General features: G+C 43.9%; 1 protein-coding gene across 1 annotated transcript in view; it reads right to left on the bottom strand.

Moving 5' to 3' along the window:
* Positions 1-1,720: 1,720 nt before the first annotated feature.
* The window catches only part of me1 (malic enzyme 1, NADP(+)-dependent, cytosolic), a 62,402-nt gene continuing 38,811 nt past the window's right edge, over positions 1,721-25,311 (bottom strand). Inside the window, exons 5-14 of the mRNA XM_053486898.1 lie at positions 24,472-24,633; positions 17,310-17,413; positions 6,811-6,920; positions 6,523-6,620; positions 6,302-6,415; positions 6,078-6,183; positions 3,314-3,456; positions 2,990-3,163; positions 2,503-2,601; positions 1,721-2,085 (exon numbers count right to left, since the gene is read on the bottom strand). Coding sequence (XP_053342873.1) covers positions 1,918-2,085; positions 2,503-2,601; positions 2,990-3,163; positions 3,314-3,456; positions 6,078-6,183; positions 6,302-6,415; positions 6,523-6,620; positions 6,811-6,920; positions 17,310-17,413; positions 24,472-24,633 — 1,278 coding nt within the window. The 3' untranslated portion in view covers positions 1,721-1,917. The remainder of the gene's footprint in view (positions 2,086-2,502; positions 2,602-2,989; positions 3,164-3,313; positions 3,457-6,077; positions 6,184-6,301; positions 6,416-6,522; positions 6,621-6,810; positions 6,921-17,309; positions 17,414-24,471; positions 24,634-25,311) is intronic.

Here is a 25,311-nt window from a genome sequence, read left to right as displayed (position 1 = left end):
TCATTAAAATCTTCATTTATTTCTATTCTGATGAGAAGAGTGAAGAAATCTGTCAGTGAGCGCCACCTACTGGACACACACAGACACACCACACACACCACACCACAGGCTTGTGTCCAGCTTCCTAACCCAGTGAAGTGCACTAGACTTTAAGCCCATCCCTTCTATTTAAGTGCACTACAAAAAGACCCTACAATAGTTTCTACACTAGGGCACTACACACTCCAATCAGGTGCCATGTGGGGAGTTTGCATGTTCTCCCTGCACACGGCAGGTTTCCTTCCTTATAGTCTTAGATTAGACGAATTGCCCCATAGTGTGTGTGTATGTAAGTGTGTGTGTGTGTGTGTGTATGTGTGTGTGTGTGTGTGTGTTGAGTTAGAGTGTTGAACAGAGGTCCCTGAATGGATATAAAAATGGGAAATATGGTCACCACTGGCCTCCTCAGTCCCTCATTAGACTACAGAGATCCTAGATGGATGGATGGATGAAAGGATACGGAACTTTCTCCCCAAGTACAATCAGTTAGGGACGATACAGTGTAATTAGACCAGTAGGGGGCAGTGTGTCTTAGTGGTCAGTGACGCTCATGGGAAATACATCATGTGGCCAAATCTGTGAGCTGGAACTAATGGAGGGTTGATGTCATAAACAAGGTCAGTGAAGGTCACAGAGAGCAGCAGCTGTCCCTCATCACACGTCTCAGAGAGAGAGGGGGGGGGGTGATAACGTTAGGAATGTCTCTGGTCTGATACTCAGGGTCAGTACTGCATCAGATCAGACAACAGGAAGGGATTGGATCAGATCCTGGAAGAGGTGAAAAGACTAAAGCTGGGTTTGTATTAGAGAAGCTCTGAGAGTGAGACTCAGAGGTCAGACACCTGTCTGTCTGCCTGTCTGTCTGATCGATTCATGTCTCATCTTTCACTCTCTCTAACAAGTCTGAGTGAGATCAGAGCTACACGGCACCTGGGCCTAAAGCAAACACACACATACTGCTCTCTCTCTGTACGGTGTGTGTCAGGTTTATAACATTTATATATATAACCCACTCACCTGTCTCTCGCTCCTGTCCCTCTCACCTGTCCCACTCACCTGTCCTTCGCTTCTGTCGCTCTCACCTGTCCCTTGCTCCTGTCCCACTCACCTGTCCCTCGCTCCTGTCCCTCTCACCTGTCCCACTCACCTGTCCCACTCACCTGTCCCTCTCACCTGTCCCTTGCTCCTGTCTCACTCACCTGTCCCTCTCACCTGTCCCTTGCTCCTGTCCCACTCACCTGTCCCTCGCTCCTGTCCCACTCACCTGTCCCTTGCTCCTGTCCCTCTCACCTGTCCCTCGCTCCTGTCCCACTCACCTGTCCCTCGCTCCTGTCCCACTCACCTGTCCCTCGCTCCTGTCCCTCGCTCCTGTCCCACTCACCTGTCCCTCTCACCTGTCCCTTGCTCCTGTCCCTCTCACCTGTCCCTCGCTCCTGTCCCACTCACCTGTCCCTCGCTCCTGTCCCTCGCTCCTGTCCCTCTCACCTGTCCCTCTCACCTGTCCCTTGCTCCTGTCCCTCTCACCTGTCCCTCGCTCCTGTCCCACTCACCTGTCCCTCGCTCCTGTCCCTCGCTCCTGTCCCTCTCACCTGTCCCTCTCACCTGTCCCTGAGAGTCACTCTGATGTGTTGTGACCTGCAGCCGGGAGGACATTTGGACACGGCAGACATTTTCACACATCTGTGTCTAAGAGGAAACTTTATTACATTTTATTTGGTTAAATATCTGCACATTCATAAGTTTAGGCACCCCTGTAGGTAGGTGTTTACTGTTGCAGCAGGTTGTTGTGACAGATTGAAAATACATTACAAGCTTCTGAATCTGTGTGTGTGTGTGTGCGCATGCGTGTGTGTGTGTGTGTGTGTGTGTGTGGAGTGATCAGAGTCTGCAGGTCTGGATGTTCATGGCGTCCTCTGGCCAGCGGTACGAGTCGACGGTGAAGTTGTCGTAGTCGGTGCTGTAGACGTGTGAGCGCACTAACGCCTCTTTATCAGCTGGTTCAGGCTGCAACAGCGCCATCTTTTGTTTGTAGGCGTACTCTACAATCTGCTCACACACACACACACACACACACACACACACATACACACACACACAAAGGAGGCAAAAAAAAAACAATAAGCTTTTACAAATTTCTGATAGTGTGTTTAGTTGTCTAGGACAGGAAGACTCTCTGAAACAAAGGTACCGAGCGTCCTCCAGTACTCTTCCTCATCACTAGTGTTCCATGAAGTGTGTGTGTGTGTGTGTGTGTGTGTGTGTGTATCTGCCACATGGTAGTGCTCTGTGCTCCATGTGCACATCACCAACACACAGGTGCCACAGGAGGTCCTTTTATGGTACTGTAAAAGTCCTGTTTAGTTCCTTAAGTACCACAGACACACACACACAGACACACACACACACACACACACACACACACACACACACACACACTAGTGTAATAAACATCAGGGCTCTCACCTTGACTGCTATTTTAAAGGAGACGTCCCGGATGAGGGTGAGAGGAGGGTACAGTCTCCCCTCAGCCAGGTCCTTCTCCGTCACCAACTCAGCGATCGTCTGAAACGGTTACGCCAAAAGTATTAGCACCCCTGAATTGGGTTGATATATCAGTGCATTTAATGTACGTGATGTAGAATTGTGTGTGTATGAAATGAAAAATGAAAAAAGAATAATGAGCCACGGTGTGTTCCTCACACTGTTAGAGTCAATCTGATCTATTGAGGTGACAATGTGATGATAGTGATGAAAACACCAGGGCGGTCTGTGTGTAAAAATAAACGCACCCCAGTGCTACAGATAATCACTAGAGATTTATATTAATTTATTAGAGATAAAATGTGTGATTTAGAGAAACAGTCCGAGGAATAGAAAAGCAGACACCAACCGTGTGTGTGTGTGTGTGTGTGTGTGTGTGTGTGAGAGAGAGAGAGAGTGTGTGTTTCACCTCAGCTGTGATGAGGAATATCTGCTCGGGAATGTGAGACATGCTGCACGCTATTACTCCGAGAGCCACGCCCGGGAACACGTAGGCGTTATTACCCTGACCTGGGAACAGTGTACGCCCATCCGCCAGGGTCACGGGGTCAAAGGGGCTCCCGCTGGCAAATATGCCCCGCCCCTTACAAACACACACGCACACAAAAAAAATTGTCACTTCTATAATTATAACGTAACCGCAGTGTAATAAAGCACACAGTCGTTACCAACATCATTAAACACACACACACACACACACACACACACACACACACACACACTGCAGTGTTACCTGTGTGAGTGTGTAACACTGCTCGGCCGTACACTCGGCTTTACTGGTGGGGTTACTCAGAGCGAAGACGATGGGCCGCTGGTTGAAGGCAGCCATGCTCCTGATGATGCGCTCTGTAAACGCTCCCGCTACGGCCGCCACGCCTACCAACCACCACAGGAAGTGACTGTTAGCATGCGCGCTTAGAAAAATAATAAGCGTGTAGGTTCATTACATTCAGTTTAAAATGAGTTCCTTTTAAATGTTCTGAATCTACTGGATGGTTGATTCTGTCATAATAACATAAACTCCTATAAACACAACGTGTGAACTCCACATCCGGCTCCATCAGTCAGCACTCTCTTAGAACTCCCTTAGAACTCCCTTAGAACTCCCTTAGAACGCTCTTAGAACTCAGAACGCTGTTAAAACTCTCTTAGAACTTTGTTAGGATTCTGTTAAAACTCTGTTAGAACTCTGTTAAAACTCTCTTAGAACTTTGTTAGGATTCTGTTAAAACTCTGTTAGAACTCTGTTAAAACTCTCTTAGAACTTTGTTAGGATTCTGTTAAAACTCTGTTAGAACTCTGTTAAAACTCTCTTAGAACTTTGTTAGGATTCTGTTAAAACTCTGTTAGGATTCTGTTAAAACTCTCTTAGAACTTTGTTAGGATTCTGTTAAAACTCTGTTAGAACTCTGTTAAAACTCTCTTAGAACTTTGTTAGGATTCTGTTAAAACTCTGTTAGGATTCTGTTAAAACTCTGTTAGAACTCTGTTAAAACTCTCTTAGAACTTTCTAAGAAATCTGAATTCTGTTAGAACTCTCTCAGAACTCTGTTTTGACTCCCTTAGAACTCTGTTAGAACTCTGTTAGAACTTTCTTAGAAATCAGAATTCTGTTAGAACTCTCTTAGAACTCTCTTAGAACTCTGTTAGAACTTTCTTAGAACTCTGTAAGAACGCTGTTAGAACTCTCTTAGAACGTTCTTAGAAATCAGAATTCTGTTAGAACTCTCTCAGAACTCTGTTAGAACATTGTTAGAACTCCCTTGGACCTCTATTAGAACTCTCTTAGAACTCTGTTAGAACTCTGTTAGAACTCTCTTAGAACTCTGTTAGAATGCTGTCAGAACTCTCTTAGAACGCTGTTAGAACTCTCTTAGAACTTTCTTAGAAATCAGAATTCTGTTAAAACTCTCTTAGAACTTTGTTAGGATTCTGTTAGAACTCTGTTAGAACTCTCTTAGAACTCTTTTAGAACTCTGTTAGAACTCTCTTAGAACTTTCTAAGAAATCTGAATTCTGTTAGAACTCTCTCAGAACTCTGTTTTGACTCCCTTAGAACTCTGTTAGAACTCTCTTAGAACTTTCTTAGAAATCAGAATTCTCTTAGAACTCTATTAGAACTCTCTTAGAACTCTCTTAGAACTCTCTTAAAACTCTGTTAGAACTCTTTTAGAACTTTCTTAGAAATCAGAATTCTGTTAGAACTCAGTTAGAACTCTCTTAGAACTCTCTTAGAACTCTGTAAGAACTCTCTTAGAACTCTGTTAGAACTCTTTTAGAACTCTGTAAGAACGCTGTTAGAACTCTCTTAGAACGTACTTAGAAAACAGAATTCTGTTAGAACTCTCTTAGAACTCTCTTAAAACTCTCTTAGAACTCTGTTAGAACTCTCTTAGAACTCTGTAAGAACTCTGTAAGAACTCTCTTAGAACTCTCTTAGAACATTCTTAGAAATCAGAACTCTGTTAGAACTCTGTTAGAACTCTCTCAGAACTCTGTTAGAACTCTGTTAGAACTCCCTTGGACCTCTATTAGAACTTTCTTAGAACTCTGTTAGAACTCTGTTAGAACTCTTTTAGAACTCTGTAAGAATGCTGTAAGAACGCTGTTAGAACTCTCTTAGAACGTTCTTAGAAATCAGAACTCTGTTAGAACTCTGTTAGAACTCCCTTGGACCTCTATTAGAACTCTCTTAGAACTCTGTTAGAACTCTCTTAGAACTTTCTTAAAAATCAGAATTCTGTTAGAACTCTCTTAGAACTTTGTTAGGATTCTGTTAGAACTCTGTTTTGACTCTCTTAGAACTCTGTTAGAATGCTGTTAGAACTCCCTTAGAACTCTGTTAGAACTCTCTTACTTTCACCTACTTTTATATGGTTGATGTGTTGCTGAGCTGTTACACTTTATTACCCCTGAGCTCCGTCAGTAATACCGAGTGACTAAAGTGAAAGTAATTAACGTTGCAGCAGCTCTAACTGTGTGAGGAGCGGAACTCATCTACAGAACTGATAAATCAAGCAGGTGATAAATAGATTAAAGCAGTGAAGCATTTGTTTGGTAAATCATTGATCACTGCTTTAATGTATTTAACACCTGCGTTAGTCATCACACTAAAGCTCTGGCTGCTAGAAATTACTCAACCTTATTAGACTATGTACATGTGATCTTTTATTATACAACAGTTAGTCCTGAGCGAGTGATCTGATTAGATGAGAGGCGTTATTCCCCGAGCGCTGATAACAGACAGTAACAGCACTGTGAGGTGTAACTCTGTGTATGAGTGGGCGTGTCCCAGGTGTTGTCCAGTGGTTAATGACACTAACTGTGTGTCTCAGCGTGGGTGAGAGTAGGTCTGTACGGTCCGCAGTACTCATGAGAGAGCAGCTGTCTGACTAAACCCACATTCACAACCATGCTGATATTCAGCACGACAGCACAACCTGGAGTGTGATACTGTTTTAATGTGATGTAAGCTGCTGTAGGATTGAGATCCTCACCGATGATAGCCGTGGGCTTCAGATCCTGAACAACGTCCTCTAAACTCTTCATCTGAGCGTGATCATGAGCAAACCTCTGCTTCTCTGGAGTCAAATGATCTCGCCCCTGAGACACACACACACACACACACACACACACACACACACACACACACACAGATCCTCAGCTCGTCATCATTCCTGAAGGATTCAATCTTATATTAAAGTACTTTAACACACTTCACCTTGACGATGAGACCCTTCGAGTCGACCATCCAAATCCTCCTCACACACTCGGCATGTGGAAGCCCTTCTTTCTCCATGGCCATGACGATGAGCTCGGCGATGCCCATCGCAGCCTGAACACACACACACACACACACACACACACACACACACACACACACACATTACAGGTGTGTCTCCCCTAAACTTCATCCATGAGAGTAAGAGGAGGAGCCCTGACCTCGCCCGCCCCCTGGAACACCACAGTGTGATCCGACATCCTGCTCTTAGTGACGCGCAGTGCAGCGAGGAGTCCGGCCACCGCCACCGCCGCTGTACCTGCACAACACACACACACACACACACACACACACACACACACACACACACACACACACACGCGCATGTATGGAGGGGTATGTCAGTGACAAGAGTGTTTAAAAGTGTGTGTATGTGTGTGTGTGTGTGTGTGTGTGTGTGTGTGGCGGTGGGGGGGGGGGGGTCTGGGGTTGTGGGTGTGTTCCAGTACCTTGTATATCATCATTAAAGGTAAGATATTGGTTGCGGTATTTCTTCAGCAATCGGAAAGCATTAACGTTGGCAAAATCCTCAAACTGGATCAGACAGTTCTTCCCATACCTACACACACACACACACACACACACACACACAATTTCTTTTTTCTGGTACAAACTGAAATAAAAAGCACCTAATGTATTAAACACATTTAAGATTATATTTGTCCATCCTGCAGGGGGCGCTGTTTAATATCCACAGCGATGCAGACATGCTAATAGGGCACCTCGCACCCGTATTCACAAAAGTATACAAATTCACACCACACTTTTCATATATTTATTAGTAAAACATTTTGAAAAACATTTATTATTTTCCTTCCACTTCACACTGATACGCCGCTTTGTGTCAGGGGTCAGGGGTCGCTCAGTGCTTAAGGCATTGGACTACGGTTCAGAAGATCCCAGGTTCAAACCCCACAACCACCAATCTGCCACTGTTGGGCCCTAGAGTGCGGCCCTTAACCCCTTAACTGCTCAGATGTTTAATGAGATAAAAACATATATATATATGTCGCTCTGGATAAAAGCGTCTGCTAAATGTAAATGTGTCGGTCTGTCACATAAAATCACAATAAAATACATTTACGTTTGTGTTTGTAACGAGACAACAAAGGGGTGTGAATACTTTTGCGAAACACTGTAGTCAGAGTTGCCAGACCAGAATCATGTGTGTTTGGCCATTTTTACATAAAATAAAGTGATGAGGTCACTGCTTTGTGTAGCAGCCACCAGGGGGCGCTGTGACAGTGCAGGAATTTTATAAATATGCTCTCTAAGATGTCTGTTAAGGTCGGGTCTCCAACTCCAGCACTTTAATTCACATTTTAGGAAGAGTATTACACACACACACACACACACACAGTTTGTATGAATGAGTGTGAGCAGGAGAGGAAATCACACACACACTCCTCACTGCATCAGTTTGATAATGGAGTGAGGGTTTAAGCCTCAGCTCATGAATTAAGAATGTAAAGTATGTTTTTATTAAAGTGGCGACGCTGCAGTCGGTCAGTCGTGATCTGATCCAAACCCCTCAGACCCCCTTAAACCGACTCAAACCCCCTCAAACCCCCTCAAACCCACTCAAACCCACTCAAACCCACTCAAACCCACTCAAACCCACTCAAACCCCTCATCACTGGATTTTCCACAGAGTCGCTCTTTCAGAAAAGAACGCAGACACTCTTCATCATTTCATATCAAACCCCGTTATTATGGAGCCGAGGTCCCAGAGACGGACACACACACTCACACACACACACATGCACACACACACACTCACACACACACTCACACACACACACACACATACACTCACTCACATACATACACACACACACACTCACACACACACACTCACACAGACACACACTCACTCACATACATACACACACACACACACTCACACACACACACACACACTCACACACACACACACACACATACACTCACTCACATACATACACACACACACACACACACATACACTCACTCACATACATACACACACACACACACTCACACACACACACACACACACACACTCACACACACACACACTCACTCACATACATACACACACACTCACACACACTCGATCTCTCTCTCTCACACACACGTACACAAACACAAACTTAGAGGCTACATTCCTGTAACGCAACAGCTCAACTATGCACATACAACATCCATTACTGCCATAATGGAGAGAAAGAGAGAGAGAGTGAGGGGGGGGGTGAGAAAGAAGCAGAGAGAGATGGAGAGAGGGAGACTTTTGACTTTAAACGTTCCTTTATTTTACAATGGTTTTGTATCCACATTTTCTAAAGACAAATAATTAATCAAATAAATAAATAAGGCAAGGTGGTTAAGTACAAAGAGAAAAAGGTAGACTAGTTATTAATAAGTGGAAGAGGGGGAGGGGAAAAATAAACAAGTAAGTAAAAAAAATAAATTAATAAAATATATAGATATATAAATAAAAGAGCAGAAAAACATTCATTCAGCAATCTGGGAAAAGAAGCTTAGCAATGGGACTTGGGACTCGGTCGGGTGTGTACAGTGCTGAGCTGGTGTATTAGGGCGATGTTTAAAAGGTACATTAATAAACCTACAGTAGTATATAAAACCAGCACATAAAAATGAGATAAAATACAGGTGAAAAAGACCTCACCCCCGTCTATGGAGCATAAAACGTCCCACATCTGGACAAAATCGGCTGTGCGCTTTTTCTATGAGTGGTTTGTACAGGGACCTCCAGCGTTCATTATAACAGAAGTTATTTAAATTAACATGAAGTCCAGTTCAGCACAGGGACGAGTCAGAGGGCAGATGGGGTCTGGATCACTGGGAGCTCAGGAGCAGCATGTGTAGCTCCAAACCATAATAAAGCAGAATCCAGCTGGAGCTGGTCCTTCTCTGGATGCCTCAGGATCATCACAGGATTGGCCTTTATCTACTGAAGCTGGTACAATCTTTCTACACACAAGCTGAATTGTGAGAGCTGTTGTGTACTGGTTTTTGGAATTTAGTAAGAGAAAGTTATTGGTCATCCAATCTTTTATGTCCTGGACACACTCGGTTAATCTTGACAACTTGGGTATTTCGTCTGGTTTTGTTGAGATATATAATTGGGTATCATCAGCATAACAATGGAAACTAATCCCATGTCTTCTAATGATGTTACCCAAGAGAAGCATGTACATTGAAAACAGCAAAGTTCCTAAAACGAACCCTTGTGGGACCCCATATTTCACTGGCATTACACCAGACGGTTCTCCATTTAGATCTACACAATGGTATTGATTAGACAGGTATGATCTAAACCATTTTAATGCCTGTCACTGAATACCTTTATGATTTTGTAGGCGATCTCTGAAAATATTATGATCTATAGTGTCGAATGCAGCACTAAGATCAAGTAAGACTAGTATTGAGATGCAGCCTTGCAATTGTAACTAGTGCAGTTTCTGTACTATGATGGGGCCTGAAACCTGACTGAAATTCTTCGAGGATGTTGTTTTCCTGCAAGAATGTGCATATTTAAGCTGATATTTTCTAATATGTTTGATATAAACAGAAGGTTTGAAATCGGTCTGTAATTTGTTATTACATTTGGGTTTAAATTAGATATTTTAAGAAGAGGCTTAATAACTGCCAACTTGAAAGGTTTAGGGACGTGACCTAGATATAATGAGGTATTAATAATGTTTAGGAGTGGCTCTGCAACCGTAAGCATCACTTCTTTTAGAAATCTGGTTGGGATTGGGTCTAACAGACACAGCTAATCTGTTCTACGGGTAGAGTATATATCAGGAGGTGATGATCTGTGATATCATCACTTTGAGTTAAGATCTCCATATTAGAGACATCTATACCATGGGATATAATTAAATCTAGCATATGATTACAGCGGTGAGTTGCTCCATTTATATTCTGTTTAACCCCAAAGGAATTTAGTAAGTCCATAAATGTGAGTCTCCTACAATCAACACTTTGTCAGAGTTAATCAATAGGTCTGACAGCAAATGTCCAAACTCTTTAAGAAAATCGACATATGGCCCCGGGGGTAAAATATAGCGCGGGTTTATGTATTTCTCTGAGTGCAACATTAATGATGAGCACTTCAAATGGGATAAACCTGGGCCTTGTTTTCTGAGTAACAAGGTAGATATAGCACCGAGGCTCGGGACCAGTGCTGGCCAGTCCAAAAATAATTTACCAACTTTCTATGCACTTCTCTGATTAATGTCTCAGGGGGTTCAAGAACAATGAGGTGGTGCCAGAGCATGTTTCCTGCCATTGCCCAATTAAAAAACTCTCTAATTTTACCAGTTCACACGTGCTGAGGAAGCTCTTGCATAGATGCTTAGGTTCCCAGTCAGAGCTTGAATGTCATCTTGATTTTTCAAGTTCAAGTTCAAGTCGGCTTTATTGTCACTTCAACCATATACAGTTAGTACACAGTGAAACGAAACAACGTTCCTCCAGGACCAAGGTGCTACATGCAACATAAACTTACAACATAAATTAACAGACACACTAAACTAGCTAACCAAGAGGCCTAGTTAACTGGCTAGCAGAGACAGGACAGAGAGACCTAACATAAATTACAACATAAATTAACAAAAACTAACTAGCTAAGTATAATAAACTATATATATATATAACTGTTTTAATAAAAACAGTTCTGTCTTCGGCATACGCTGACAGCACAAGTCTCTCCTGTGGCTCTCTGACAGGAGAGCTCTGTAGCTCGACTCTTAGCTTGTGTAGCAAGGGTTCTATGGCAGGACTATAGAGTTGTCCAGGCAGTGGACACCCCTGTCTTATTCCCCGTTTCATTTGGAAAGGGCAGCTGAGACCACCTAAAAGCAACCTCAGAGTATAAAAGATAAATCCGCCATAAAAACTAGTTTCGTGTACCAAAGGATTCAAGTGTCTGGAAAAGGTATTCATGGTCAACTCAATCGAAAGCCTCTTATTAGAAAAAGATGTCGGTGATGGTGCGGTGAGGTATGCAGTATGTCTGATTATTGTGAACTACTGAGTGCATGCACTGTTTCAGTCTGTTTGCGAGGCACTTTGAAAGTATTTTGTAGTTACTGCATAGTAGTGACACCGGTCTCCACCGGTTCTTCAGTTAACCCAAGCCTCCTTTTTTTGGGATCAGTAATAAAACCACCCTTGTGCAGCTCACCGGTAGCTTCCCACTGTTAAAAGCACATTTAAACACTTCATAGAGATCAGATTACATTCCAGAAATGATTATAAAATTTACTCGGCAGTCCGTCTATTCCTGGTGAGCATCCTGTTGCAAGCTGCTGAACAACATCAGTTAATTCCTGTAGCTCAAGTTCTGCGTCCAGCACAGTGCTTTGATCCAGAGACAGTTTTGGAAGCTTCCTTACCTCATTTCCACTACACTGGTGCTGGTGCCAGGTGCCGGACTGGGAACCACCGAGAACTGGCCCGCATTTACACTAGACAGTTTACTAGTTATTCTCCAAACTATAAAAATGTATTTCAGTATCCAAAGGCAGCTTATTCAACGTGTTATAACCGCTGAAAGAGATCGAAATAGACAACTAGCATATTCACTAAGCTAGTCGGTTGTTCGGTTGTTCGTGTGAAGCCTGCGACTATTAGTTCTTCTCTTATTTCCTCATACACTTTTTTTTTCTTAAAGCAATTTTCCAATTTCTGCTGAATCTTGGCGGATGTCCAAATTGCTAAAAGTGCTTTTGTTTCGTCCGCGCTCCACATTAACGGACTTTGGGTCTCCCTTTTTTTTTTTACGCTCCCTATAACTCCGCCCACCACTTGTTATTTTAGGGCACTGGACGTTATTTTTTTTTGTGGAAAAGCGCGACACTGGTTTCAAAATTGGGAACCGGCACGGGAACCAGAGCAGTGGTAAAGGCGTACCTGAGTAGTTCCTCTCTGCAGGATGGATCACGGGGCTCTGCACTGTAGAGCTGAGTGAAGACGTCTGTGAAGATTGTTGTTCCATCTGCTCGTGTCAGATACACCATCTGATTTTGGGGTTTAGTGTTTCTGGACAGATTACAGAAGGAAGCACTGGGAGCATCCATGTCCTTGATGCGGGAGATACGATGTCTAATCAGGGCTGTTTTGGCCTGTTCATGGAGGAAGGAGCTCAGAGCTCTTCTTTTCTCTTCCAGGACACGGCCCATTCTGACGTTGTTCTTGCTGACCATTTTGCTTTCTGTTTAAATAATTTCTGCCTCGTGTTCTTTTATAGTGGTTTTAAAAGTGTCTGATGTGTGCTCAGTGTAGTTTTTGCAGAATTTTTTTATTTGATGTTTTCCCACCTCCCACCAAGAGACCAAACTGCTAAAATCCCCTTTTCTATCTTTCCATTCCTTTCATAAAACTTTAAATTTTTCATAAAAGATCTCGTCCTGTAAAAGTTTTATATTAAAACGCCACTATAAGCCCTGCCTTTTTGTGTTTGGTATCATTAGCTCTATGCTAATCAGATGATGATCCGAGAAGCCAGTGGGGAGATGGTTTTCTGTGTGATGTGGTGATGTAAAACCTGTCCAGTCTCGCTGCAGTGATCTTTATATCATTAACTTTGACCCATGTGGATTTTCTCAACCAGACCACTCTGCTTAAGAGCTCCTCGAACTCCTCAGCAGACTTTGGGTGTGGTTCCTCACCGTTTTGGTCTAGTCTATTGTGCAGTTCCAGTCCACTCTCATTACTATTCCACTCATTCCACTTCTTTGTATGGTATATTTTATTCTATTAAAAAGTGGGACTCTCTCGATGCTATTGTTAGGGGCGTCCACATTTAAAAAAGTAAAAACTTCCTTTTTTATTTCTGCTTTTATCATTAAAACTCGACCTTTCACTAATTCTGTTACTTTAACCCCTCTCATTCCCACTGCTTTATTAAAAAGTATCGGCACATCAGCACTGACGTTGGAACCGTGATGTAGAAAAGGTTTCCCTTCCCACCACATGGCCCACTCAGTCTCAGGCTTGGTCACTACGGTATGTGTCTCCTGTAGGAAGACAACATTAAAGTTCTTTAGTGTTATAAAGTCTCCTACTACTGCTCTTTTTCTTCTATCTCTGCCACCATTCATGTTAAAGGAGCCTATTTTTAAATTATCCATTAAAGAAAGTAAAAGAAGATAAGGAGAAAAGTTTTACAAGTGGTTCTTTACGCGGGGTTTTTACAGTTTAGGGACACCATCCTCGTACTGCTCACGATCTTACCGAACCGAGACAGTTCCCTCTTTATATCCTCAGCGGGGATAAAAGGAGGAACGTTCGACACGGTGACCTTCATTGTTGTTGCACCCAGTGGAGTAACGGAATAAAGTTCTCCACTTAACTTTATTCCATTTTCAGTCAGCTGATGTACGAGTTCCCTCTCCTTAACAACACCACCACGGCCTTGTTCATCCGCGATGCCGTCACGATGTTCTCACACCCGATACACTCTCACACCGCCAGTAACACCTGCTCCACCGACACCACGGCGCTCACCTCACAGCGCACCCCGTGACGGAGTGAGAGAGGACGGACCGCACCGCTCGGGTGAGCCGCCATCCCTGCACCCCGCCACGAGAGTCAACAGCTCCACACACCCACGGGTTTAAACTAATAACGTCATGTGATCGCTATTGTTAGATGTCTAATATATTTATTTATGTTTGTGCTTTAGAAGAAAAAAGCTCAAAAGTGTTAAAAAATTTTCAAAAGATTTGCTCTCACACCACCTCCCAGCATGCACCAGAGAGAGAGAGGGAGAGAGAGAGAAAGAGATGTAGGGAGAAATACAGAGAAAAAAAGAATAAACACAGAGAGAGATAGAGAGACTCGCTGAAAGAGATTTTTTTTTATTATTATTATTTTAATGGCATTTTTCACACTCACTTACACTCTCATTCACACACCTTACACACACACACCTCACACTCACACACTTACACTCACTCACACTCTCACTTACACACCTTACACACCACTCATGCTCACTCACACTCATTCACACTCACTCACACTCACTTAAACCCACACACACACACTCACTTACACTCACACACACACACACTCACTCCCACACACAACCACACACACACACACTGATGACCTCACCGGATGCCAAGGTGAGGTTGGCAGCCGTCACGACTGCTCCGACCACCTTTTCTTTGTTTTTGTTTTTTAAGTTAGTTTACAGTGTTTTAAAACCGGCAAAATCATCACCATGGAGTACATTAGTTATGATAGAGACACTCTTGTTTCTATTGGTGTACAATGTACTCACAATTCGACGTTTTTTAACTCCGGATCCGAGCTGGCCGAGTGAGATCCTGAGGGACAACAAAGGACGCGACGCGAAGCGGCGGCCCCGAGGGAAACGAGCCGGCGTCAGGAACAGGCTGAGAGCCCATGCACACCGCACACCTCTGCCTAACATCCTGCTCGCCAACGTCCAGTCACTGGAAAACAAGCTCGATGACCTCAGGGCCAGGATAAAGTTCCAGAGAGACATACGGGACTGCAATCTCCTCTGCTTCACCGAGACATGGCTGAACCCAGCGGTGCCGGACCACGCCATTCAGCCGGCCGAGTTCTTCTCGGTTCACCGCATGGACAGGACGCGGGACTCGGGGAAGTCAAGGGGAGGCGGCGTGTGTTTAATGGTGAACAGCAGCTGGTGCAACAGCGCGAGCGTTGTTCCACTAACACGCTCCTGCACACCAAACCCGGAACTACTGTCCATCATGTGTCGTCCTTTTTATCTACCTCGGGAGTTTACATCGGTCATAATCAGCGCCGTTTATATTCCACCACAAGCGGACACGGACACTGCCTTATGCGAGCTGCATGAGGCACTCACACAGCACCAGACACAGCACGTCGGGGGACATGGAACCATACAAGGCTGCATCATATAACGTCTGGAAGGCGGTGAAAGAGGCGAAGCAGCGCTACGGGAGGAAACTAGAGTCACAGCTCCAACAGAGTGACTCTAGGAGCCTGTGGCAGGGACTAACGACAATTACGGATTATAAAGCACCAACATCCGGTATGACGAACGCGGACGTGACACATTCTATGCTCGCTTCGAGGCTGCAGCTAAAGACGCTAGCGATAGTGATGCTAATGCTAGTGGCGCTAACGGCTGCAGACAGGAAGACACTGCCAGCACCGGAAATGTGCTCATCATCACCGAGCACGACGTGAGGAGAGTCTTCAAGAGAGTGAACACCAGGAAAGCAGCAGGACCAGACGGCATCTCAGGTCATATCCTCAGAGCCTGCGCAGACCAGCTAGCACCTGTGTTCACTGAGATATTTAACATCTCTTTATCTCAGTCGGTGATCCCCACATGCTTCAAAGAGTCCATCATTGTTCCTGTCCCAAAGAAACCTGCTTCTCTTAATGACTACCGCCCTGTAGCCCTCACCTCAGTTGTGATGAAGTGCTTTGAACGCCTGGTCAGAGACTTCATCATCTCTTCACTACCAGACCCACTGGACCCACTACAGTTTGCATAACGCCCGAACCGTTCCACAGACGATGCAATCTCTCATCTCCTCCACACATCACTTACTCACCTGGACACTCAGAAAGGGAATTATGTTAAAATGCTCTTCATCGACTACAGCTCTGCATTTAATACCATAATTCCCTCCACACTCACCACCAAGCTGGAGCACCTGGGACTCAACTTATCTATGTGTCAGTGGATCTCCAACCTCCTAACTGGCAGACCACAGGCAGTAAGGATGGGCGGGTACGTCTCAGCCTCCATCACTCTCAGCACTGGAGCCCTCCAGGGTTGTGTTCTGAGCCCCCTGCTGTACTCTTTGTACACCCATGACTGCGTGGCCACTACCAACTCCACCGCCATCAAGTTTGCTGACGACACTGTCGTGGTGGACCTGATCACCAACAATGATAAGTCAGCTCTTTAGTACAAAGCAGGAGAGGAACTACTAGACCCCCATCATCAATGAGAGCACAGTGGAGAGAGTGGACAACTTCCGATACCTCGGTGTTCACATCACGCAGGACCTGTCATGGTCCTGTCACATCAACACTGTGGTGAAAAAGGCCCGACAGCGTCTCTACCACCTCAGACGCTTGAGAGACTTTAGACTGCCCTATAAGGTGCTCAGGAATTTCTACTCCTGTACCATAGAGAGCATCCTGACGGAAAACATCATGACCTGGTTCGGGAACAGCACCATGCAGGACAGACGAGCTCTACAGAGGGTGGTGCGATCAGCTGAGCGCATCGTCCGCACCGAGCTCCCTGACCTGCACTCAATCTACAGAAAGCGGTGCTGGACCAAGGCCAGGAAGATCGTGAAGGACCTCAGCCATCCCAACAATGGACTGTTCTCTCTGTTGCGGTCAGGAATCGTTTCTGCTCCCTGAAGGTCAACACAGAGAGACTGAGGAGGAGCTTCTTCCCGCAGGCGATAAGGTCTCTCAATCACATCACCACACAGGAGTAATAACTTCCATTTAAACTCCCAACATTGACTGAACAATCATGGACAATCATGGACACATTCATACACACTTGCACTACATATTTATATTTTCATTCTCGACCATGGCACAAGACACTTTAATAAGTCACTTTTTATGCATATTTGCACAACCATTAGCCACTTTCAAATTTTATATATATACTTTCTTTTTTTCTTCTATATTTCTATATTTTTTTATATTTTTATTATGCCCTTATTTGTACATTTTATTTTACTAGTTAAATTTATTTCCTTTAGTATTTCTCTCCATATTCTTCATATTTATTTCTAACGTATAAGTTTTTTTTTTTAAGGTTACTAGCGGTCGTATAAGCATTTCACTGCATATCGTACTGTATATGACTGTGTATGTGACAAATAAAATTTGAATTTGAATTGAATGAGTATCAGAAGAGCTCGTGTTCTACCTGTCAGTTACAGCCTTCATAAACTCTTCCAGTAGTTCATCATAAGCCTCGCCTCGAACACGCCTGTGTCTCAGTCCGATGTAAAGAGGGTCTTTCAAAAGCTCCTGAAAACACACACACACACACACACACAGAAAATAATAATGTTATAAGTTACTGCTTAGTGTATGTCAGAGGGGATTCATTATCAAGTCAACTGTAGAGATTTAATCTAATCCAATCCAGTCTAATCCAATCCAATCCAAGGTGATCTAATCCAATCTAATCTAGTTTAATCTAATCCAATCCAATCTAATGCAATCTAATTTAATCTAATCTAATTTTATCCAATCTAATCTAGTGTGATCCAATCCAATCTGATCTAGTGTGATCTAATCCAGTCTAATCTTATGAGATCTAATCCAATCTAATCTAGCGTGATCTGATCCAATCTAATGCAATTAGATGCAATCCAATCTAATGCAATCTAATGTAATCTAATCTAATCTAATCTAATTTAATCCAATCCAATCTAGTGTGATCCAATCCAATATGATCTAGTGTGATCCAATCCAATCTAATGTGATCTAATCCAATCTGATCCAGTTTAATCTACTCCAATCCAGTCTAATTCAATCCAATCTAATGTGATCTAATGCAATCTAATCTAGTGTGATCTAATCCAATTTGATCTCGTTTAATCTAATCCAATCCAATCTAATGCGATCCAATCCAATGTAATCTAATTCAATCTAATCTAATCCAATCTAATCTAGTGTGTCCAATCAATCTAATCTGAAACCAGCTTGGAATCAGCATCTCTGACATAAACATGAACCAGAGATCAAGATCAAAACTTTCTTTCTGGCTTTCGCTCCATTTCCTTCCAGTTTGCACTTGGCTGGTTCCTGTCCATGAGCTAACATTAGCTGATGTCTAACCAAGCTGGTGAGGGTGAAGGATATCACATGCTTCTTCTAATTCATTTTAGCCTGAAATCTAAAATCTCAGCCTTTATTCGTCACATATACACTGCACAGAGAAATCCTTCACATATCCCAGCTGCTTGTTAGTAGGCTGGGGTCAGAGTGTAGAGTCAGGTTAAGGGCCTCGCTCAAGGGCCCAACAGCGGCAAGCTAGCAGAGCTGGACCTCAACCCGCCGACATTCCAATCAGTAACTTACATGTTATAAAGTTTTAGACACTTTGGAAAGCCAGTATTAACTGGACGGGTTACCAGTTTGGCATTACCAGTTCATCTACCTGAATGTTTTTAGACAGTCGAGGAACCTGGAGAACCCTGAGGAACCCCAGCATAAAGAGAACATGTGGAGCTCAGCAGTTAGCGTGCCCTGAGCTTAGAAGAATCCCTGGACCTGTGAGATGTCCATGCTACCCAGTGTGTCACGGCGCCGCCCTGCTGTCGCTGTCCTTCTCTAAAACCCTTCTTTAAACAAATCTACAGTTATTATTATGCTAGGCTTCATCTCCTCCTGCAACCATCTCTCCTTTACACTCCACACATCTGGATATTTTTATTTCCCGTCAAAAGCAGCTTCTTTCTGCCAGGAACATCAGACTAGGAACAAGTGAAGCAGTGCTTTAAAAAGCTCACCCTGACGTCTGATGGTTTTCTTTGGAAACATCAGTGTATTTGTCCGAGGTTGCAGTAGTTCCAGAACTGGGATTTGCTAATCTGTTAAAAAAAGTATGCTGCTATTCATAACATAATAATATCAGTCTCAGTGCTGCAGATGTTCTTTACCACAAACCCAATCTGATATCATCCGCTCATTTCCCTCACCACATTAATTAGATACGCTCAGGGCAAATGATGGAGATCTGTTTAAAACAGACTGAAGAAGTTCACTCCATCCAGTCTTACAGCACTAAAGATTCTGTTCCAGGTCACCGCACCACATCTGTGTCGATGATCTGTAACCCCATGAACTCCAGTGGAAACTGAAAATGAAGAAGGTGAGGAGAAGAAGAGAAGCTACAGTAGGAAAGAGATGAAGTATTTTAGATCGAGCTTCTTTGTCTTACTGGTCTCACCATGGAGGTATTCTGCCCCAAACTATTAAGGCAACAGTGTGGACGTGACCCCTAATTACCCCTGTGCACCCCTAATTACCCCAATCTTCTAAAGTTATGAAGCTGTAATAAGTTTAGAGCGGTCCAATCATCTAAAACCAGAAGCTCGACTTCAGGACATCAGCCTCAACCTGGAGGAGCAGCAGCTGTTAAATCTACTGTTAAATCTGCTGCCACTTTGGGTGGAAAATAAAAGAACTGAATAAATAAAAGAAAGTCAGGCCACTGGGTTCCTCGGGGGGCGGGGGGGGAACGAGGGGGGGCGAGGGATGGGCGAGGGGGGGGCGAGGGGAGGGCTGGCTGAAATAAGTAATGAGATCATGAGAAACAATCTCTTTCTTTCTTTTACAGATTAAGCCTGGTTATTTAGTGTGTGTGTGTGTGTGTGTGTGTGTGTGTGTTCACTCTGTTTCAGGTGAGGCTTCTGCATCAACACAGCAAGAAAGAAAGAAAGAAAGAGAGAGAGAGAGAGAGAGAGAGAGAGAGAGAGAGGAGGATTTTGTACTTTACACCGGCCACAAACCACACAGACACCGCATTGTGTGAGATGACATCACCAAACTTTCTTTTGTGTGTGTGTGTGTGTGTGTGTGTGTGTGTGTGTGTGTGTGTGTGTGTGTGTGTGTGTGTGTATGAAGGGCCACATTATTACTGTCTCTCAGCGAGGAGAGTGTAATGAGACTAAACCTGTCTGGCTGAAAAGGTTGGACAATGTGTGTGTGTGTGTGTGTGTGTGTGTGTGTGTGTGTGTGTGTGTGTGTGTGTGTGTGTGTGTGTATGAAGGGCCACATTATTACTGTCTCTCAGCGAGGAGAGTGTAATAAGACTAAACCTGTCTGGCTGAAAAGGTTGGACAATGTGTGTGTGTGTGTGTGTGTGTGTGTGTGTGTGTGTGTGTGTGTGTGTGTGTGTGTAGGTGCGTGTGTTTGTGTGTTGTACTGTATGTGTGTGTGTGTGTTTCTGTGTTTGTGTGTGTTGTGTGTGTGTGTGTGTGTGTGTGTGTGTGTGTGTGTGTGTGTGTGTGTGTGTGTGTGTGTGTGTGTGTGTGTGTGTGTGTGTTGTACTGTATGTGTGTGTGTGTGTTTCTGTGTTTGTGTGTGTTGTGTGTGTGTGTGTGTGTGTGTGTGTGTGTTGTACTGTATGTGTGTGTGTGTGTGTTTCTGTGTTTGTGTGTGTTGTGTGTGTGTGTGTGTGTGTGTGTGTTGTACTGTATGTGTGTGTGTGTGTGTTTCTGTGTTTGTGTGTGTTGTGTGTGTGTGTGTGTGTGTGTGTTGTACTGTATGTGTGTGTGTGTGTTTCTGTGTTTGTGTGTGTTGTGTGTGTGTGTGTGTGTGTGTGTGTTGTACTGTATGTGTGTGTGTGTGTGTTTCTGTGTTTGTGTGTGTTGTGTGTGTGTGTGTGTGTGTGTGTGTGTTGTACTGTATGTGTGTGTGTGTGTTTTGTATACTGTATATGTGTATTTGTTCCATAAACACATTAATGTTATTAAATATTACACACACATACAGTAATGAGTGACATCCTCTGTGTGTGTGTGTGTGTGTGTGTGTGTGTGTGTGTGTGTGTGTACACTTGAGAGACAGATAGACACTGTTTATATAACAGAACACACACACAAACAATGATAGAAGTGTTTATAACAGGAGAAGGACAGCTTGTGGATGGTGTTTACATGACATTTAGACACACACACACACACACACACACACACACACACACACACACAGGCTAATGGACTGCCTGTATTTACGTCTCATCAGTCACACTTATCAGTTAATAGGACACACAATTACAACAGACAGTGGGAAACTCTCAGCCCCGCCCATTACCCCTTTAACCCCTGTTACCCCTCCACACCCCGCCCATTACCCCTCCACACCCCGATACCCCTCCACACCGCGCCTGTTACCCCTCCACTCCCTGCCCGTTACCCCTCCACACCCCGTTACCCCTCCACTCCCCGTTACCTCTCCACTCTCCACCTGTTACCCCTTCACACCCCGTTACCCCTCCACACCCCGATACCCCTCCACACCGCGCCTGTTACCCCTCCACACCGCGCCTGTTACCCCTCCACTCTCCACCTGTTACCCCTCCACTCCCCACCTGTTACCCCTCCACTCCCCGTTACCTCTCCACTCTCCACCTGTTACCCCTTCACACCCCGTTACCCCTCCACTCCCCGCCCGTTACCCCTCCACACCCCGTTACCCCTCCACTCCCCGCCCGTTACCCCACTACACTCTCTTTTCCTTCAGGCTTTTATTTTGTATGAAACGGCTGCAAATTTAATCCTCTAATGACACATCTTTCATTAATAGCTAACCTGAAACACACACACACACACACACACACACACACACACACACACACACCAGGTCTGTCATCTGTTGTGAATATGTTGAAGTTTGCCCTGAATGTCCTCAGGCTGCACTGATGTGAGATTCGTCTGAGAGGATCCACAGTAATGCAGCACTGTGTGTGTGTGTGTGTGTGTGTGTGTGTTGACTCCTGTGTGTTATGATGGAATGACAACCACTAGGGGGCAGAAATGATCAGGTTTCCAAAGGCAATAAATAAAACATTGCCTCCATAGCGCCACCTTTAACCCTCCCTTCATCTTCTTCTTCTTCTTCTTCCTCTTTCAGCGGGTCCCTTTAGGGGTCGCCACAGCAGACGTTTGTCTCCATCTAACTCTGTCTTTGTCCCTCAAACCTCCCTCACCACATCCATGAGTCTGCCCCTGCTCCGTCCTCTTCTCCTGGTGCCTGACAGCTCCATCTCTCTCCTCCTGATGAACCCCTCATCCCTCCTGCACACGTCCAGACCATCCTAGTCTGTCCTCTCCAACTTCGTCACCAAAACGGATGATACACATCGAAAAAATTCAACTATGGCACTGTTTACAATAATGCAGTCAGATGGGAATCGAGCTGAATACATTAAGGTGCTTGAGGAATATCCTGTTTCTATGCACCTGTAGATGATGACAGGACATACAGGTGGGAATGTCATGAGTGGAATTAAAGTGCACCAGTGAGTAACTGTCTCTGTCCTGGTGTGATGCTCGAGACCTCACGTCTTCAACCACATCCCAGCCTGTTAGAGCGCTAACGCTAATGCTAACAGTCTCCCTTACTTCACGCTTCACTGCACAGAGGCTCCGGCCGGTGACTGGCCCTTTAAATCTCAGATCTACATAAGACACGCAGAGAGTGTGTGTGTGTGTGTGTGTGTGAAGGATGCTGTTCAGTTTACCACTGCTTCTGTATACACACACACACACACACACACACACACACACACACACAATCATGTATAACACAGATTTCATTGGGAACTCCTCCTATAGTCCTTTTGAAACACACACACACACACACACACACACACACACACACACACAGTTATTCTGGTCTGAGGTTGCTTTGAATCAAAGCCGATACTGAAGCTGTTGTGGTTTTAAAGGACAGCGAGGCGACGCTTCAGTTCCACATGTAAGCATCAGTGCCATAAAATACAAACACACACACGCGCACACACACACACGCACAGACACACACAGTAAATCACTTCAGTACACAAACTCGACCTTGCCCTTAGATTAGACAGCCGCTGATCTACAGCCTTTGTTAAAAATAAACTCCTATGACTGTGTGACACGACAACCTGCTGTACGATAACACCAACACACACTACAGTATATACAACCCTGGGATTATAGGAACATGGGGAATACAACACTGGGACCATGACACTTGAGATTATAGGACACTCAGTAATGGGACACTGGGATTATGACTCACTAGGATTATAGGACACTTTAATATAACGATGGGATTATAAAACACAAATAGGGGGGAATCTTTTATTTGCTTATGTAATCCAGGCCCGATACAAAAATAGAAACAAATAAAACTGTGCTCCACCCAACCTTCAAGAGATGAACATTTAATAATTCAGAAAAGTTGAGTACGCTGTGAGAAGTATTTTATAAAAAGGAAAAAGATGACGAGGAATAAAATATGTGATCGGCTGCTGAAGATCAACTGGACTAAAAAAAGAGGATTTAGACTTAAAGGCCGATGGGGAGATTAAGACCAGAAGGTGGCAGTAATACAACAAAGTGGATTCCAATCACCGGTGGACACAAATAAAATGAAGAAGAAGGAGAAGATTATTACACACTGGGATTATAACACACTGGGATTATTTTACACTGGGATTATAACACACTGGAACACCACCACAGACCTTGGAGGAAAGAAGACTCCATTCCAAAAGAAAGAAAATATTTTAAAGAAAAGATAATAATCCCAGTCTTTACACTGGGATTATTATACACTAGGATTATAACACACTGGGATTACACTGTGATTATACTAGAATTATAACACACTGGGATTGCACTAGGATTACACTGGGATTAAAACACACTGGGATATTAACACACTGGGATTATAACACATTGGGATTACACTGAGATAATTACACACTGCAATAATTACACTGGGATTATAACACACTGGGATTATAAAACAATGGAATTATTACACTGGGATTATAACACTGAGATTACACTAAAATTATAACACACTGGGATTATAACACACTGGAATTATTATACACTGGGATTATAACATATTGGGATTAAGATGGGATTATTACACACTGGGATTCCACTAGGATTCCACTGTGATTGTGACACACTGGGATTTAAAAAAACTGGGATTATAACACATTGGGATTGAACTGGGATTATTACACACTGCGATGACTACAGTGGGATTATAAAACACTGAAATTATTACACACTGAAATTATTACACACTAGGATTATAACACTGGGATTACACTGGGATTACACTAGAATTAAAACACACTGGGATTATAACACACTGGGTTTATTATACACTGGGATTATAACATATTGTGATTAAGATGGGATTATTACACACTGCGATGACTACAGTGGGATTATAAAACACTGAAATTATTACACCCTGAAATTATTACACACTGGGATTACACTGGGAGGGTCTGACATGTAATGGAGCTCTGTGCAAGCGTGCATGTGTGTGTGTGTGTTTACCTCATTATCTGTTCCCACGTCCAGCATGATAGGCAGACACTTCTGAGGTGGAATTCCCCCACACGCCGTGTAAAGAGCCAGTTTTCCCACTGGAATTCCCATCCCATAACATCCCAAATCTCCCAGTCCCAAAATCCTCTCACCGTCCGTCACCACCACGGCCTGGTACCACACATACACACACATATAGTAGATGCTTATACTCAATTTGGTAAAAGTGTTTTATTTAAAACATAAAAACATTACATCATGCTTTGGGTTTAATGTTTAATTAAATATTGTATGAATAATAATATCTTAGAACAGACGCTGTGTCCTGATAGAGACTACACTACCCAGCAGACACACACACACACACCTGGTCATGCTCAGTGCTGAGTGTGTGCACCTGTTCCTCATTAAACACACCGCGGCACACAGAGACAGACCCGGAGCTCCACAGCGTGACGTAGCGCTCAGTGTTCGCGCGTGTGTGTGTGTGTGTGTGTGTGTGTGTGTGTGTGTTGTGTGAACTCCCTCAGACCCTCCACTGGGGTTCTGCTCCGTGTTTTACCCTAGCTCTGCTCTCGGTTCTTGTCCTCTGACGTGCTTTTAGATTTCATTTTGTAAACTTTTTTCCCTGATGTCATTATTAAACCCCCTGCGCCAACAAGAACCCGCGAGAAAAACTGTGACTCGCTAATTATAGCAAAGAACCAGCAACAGTAAGAACAAACGGTTAGGATGGAGGGAGCAGTCTGAGCGGCCTGCTGGTTTACTGGGTCATGTTTTGGGTGTGGTCTGGATGTGTGATTCATTCTCATTTCATGTTCCTGTCTTCTTTAACGCTTTAATTTAATG

Source organism: Clarias gariepinus, chromosome 25 (assembly GCF_024256425.1).
Source record: "Clarias gariepinus isolate MV-2021 ecotype Netherlands chromosome 25, CGAR_prim_01v2, whole genome shotgun sequence".
Taxonomy (NCBI): Eukaryota; Metazoa; Chordata; class Actinopteri; order Siluriformes; family Clariidae; genus Clarias; species Clarias gariepinus.
The sequence above is the reverse complement of the archived record's forward strand: the minus strand, read 5'-3'. Positions and strand labels throughout refer to the sequence as shown.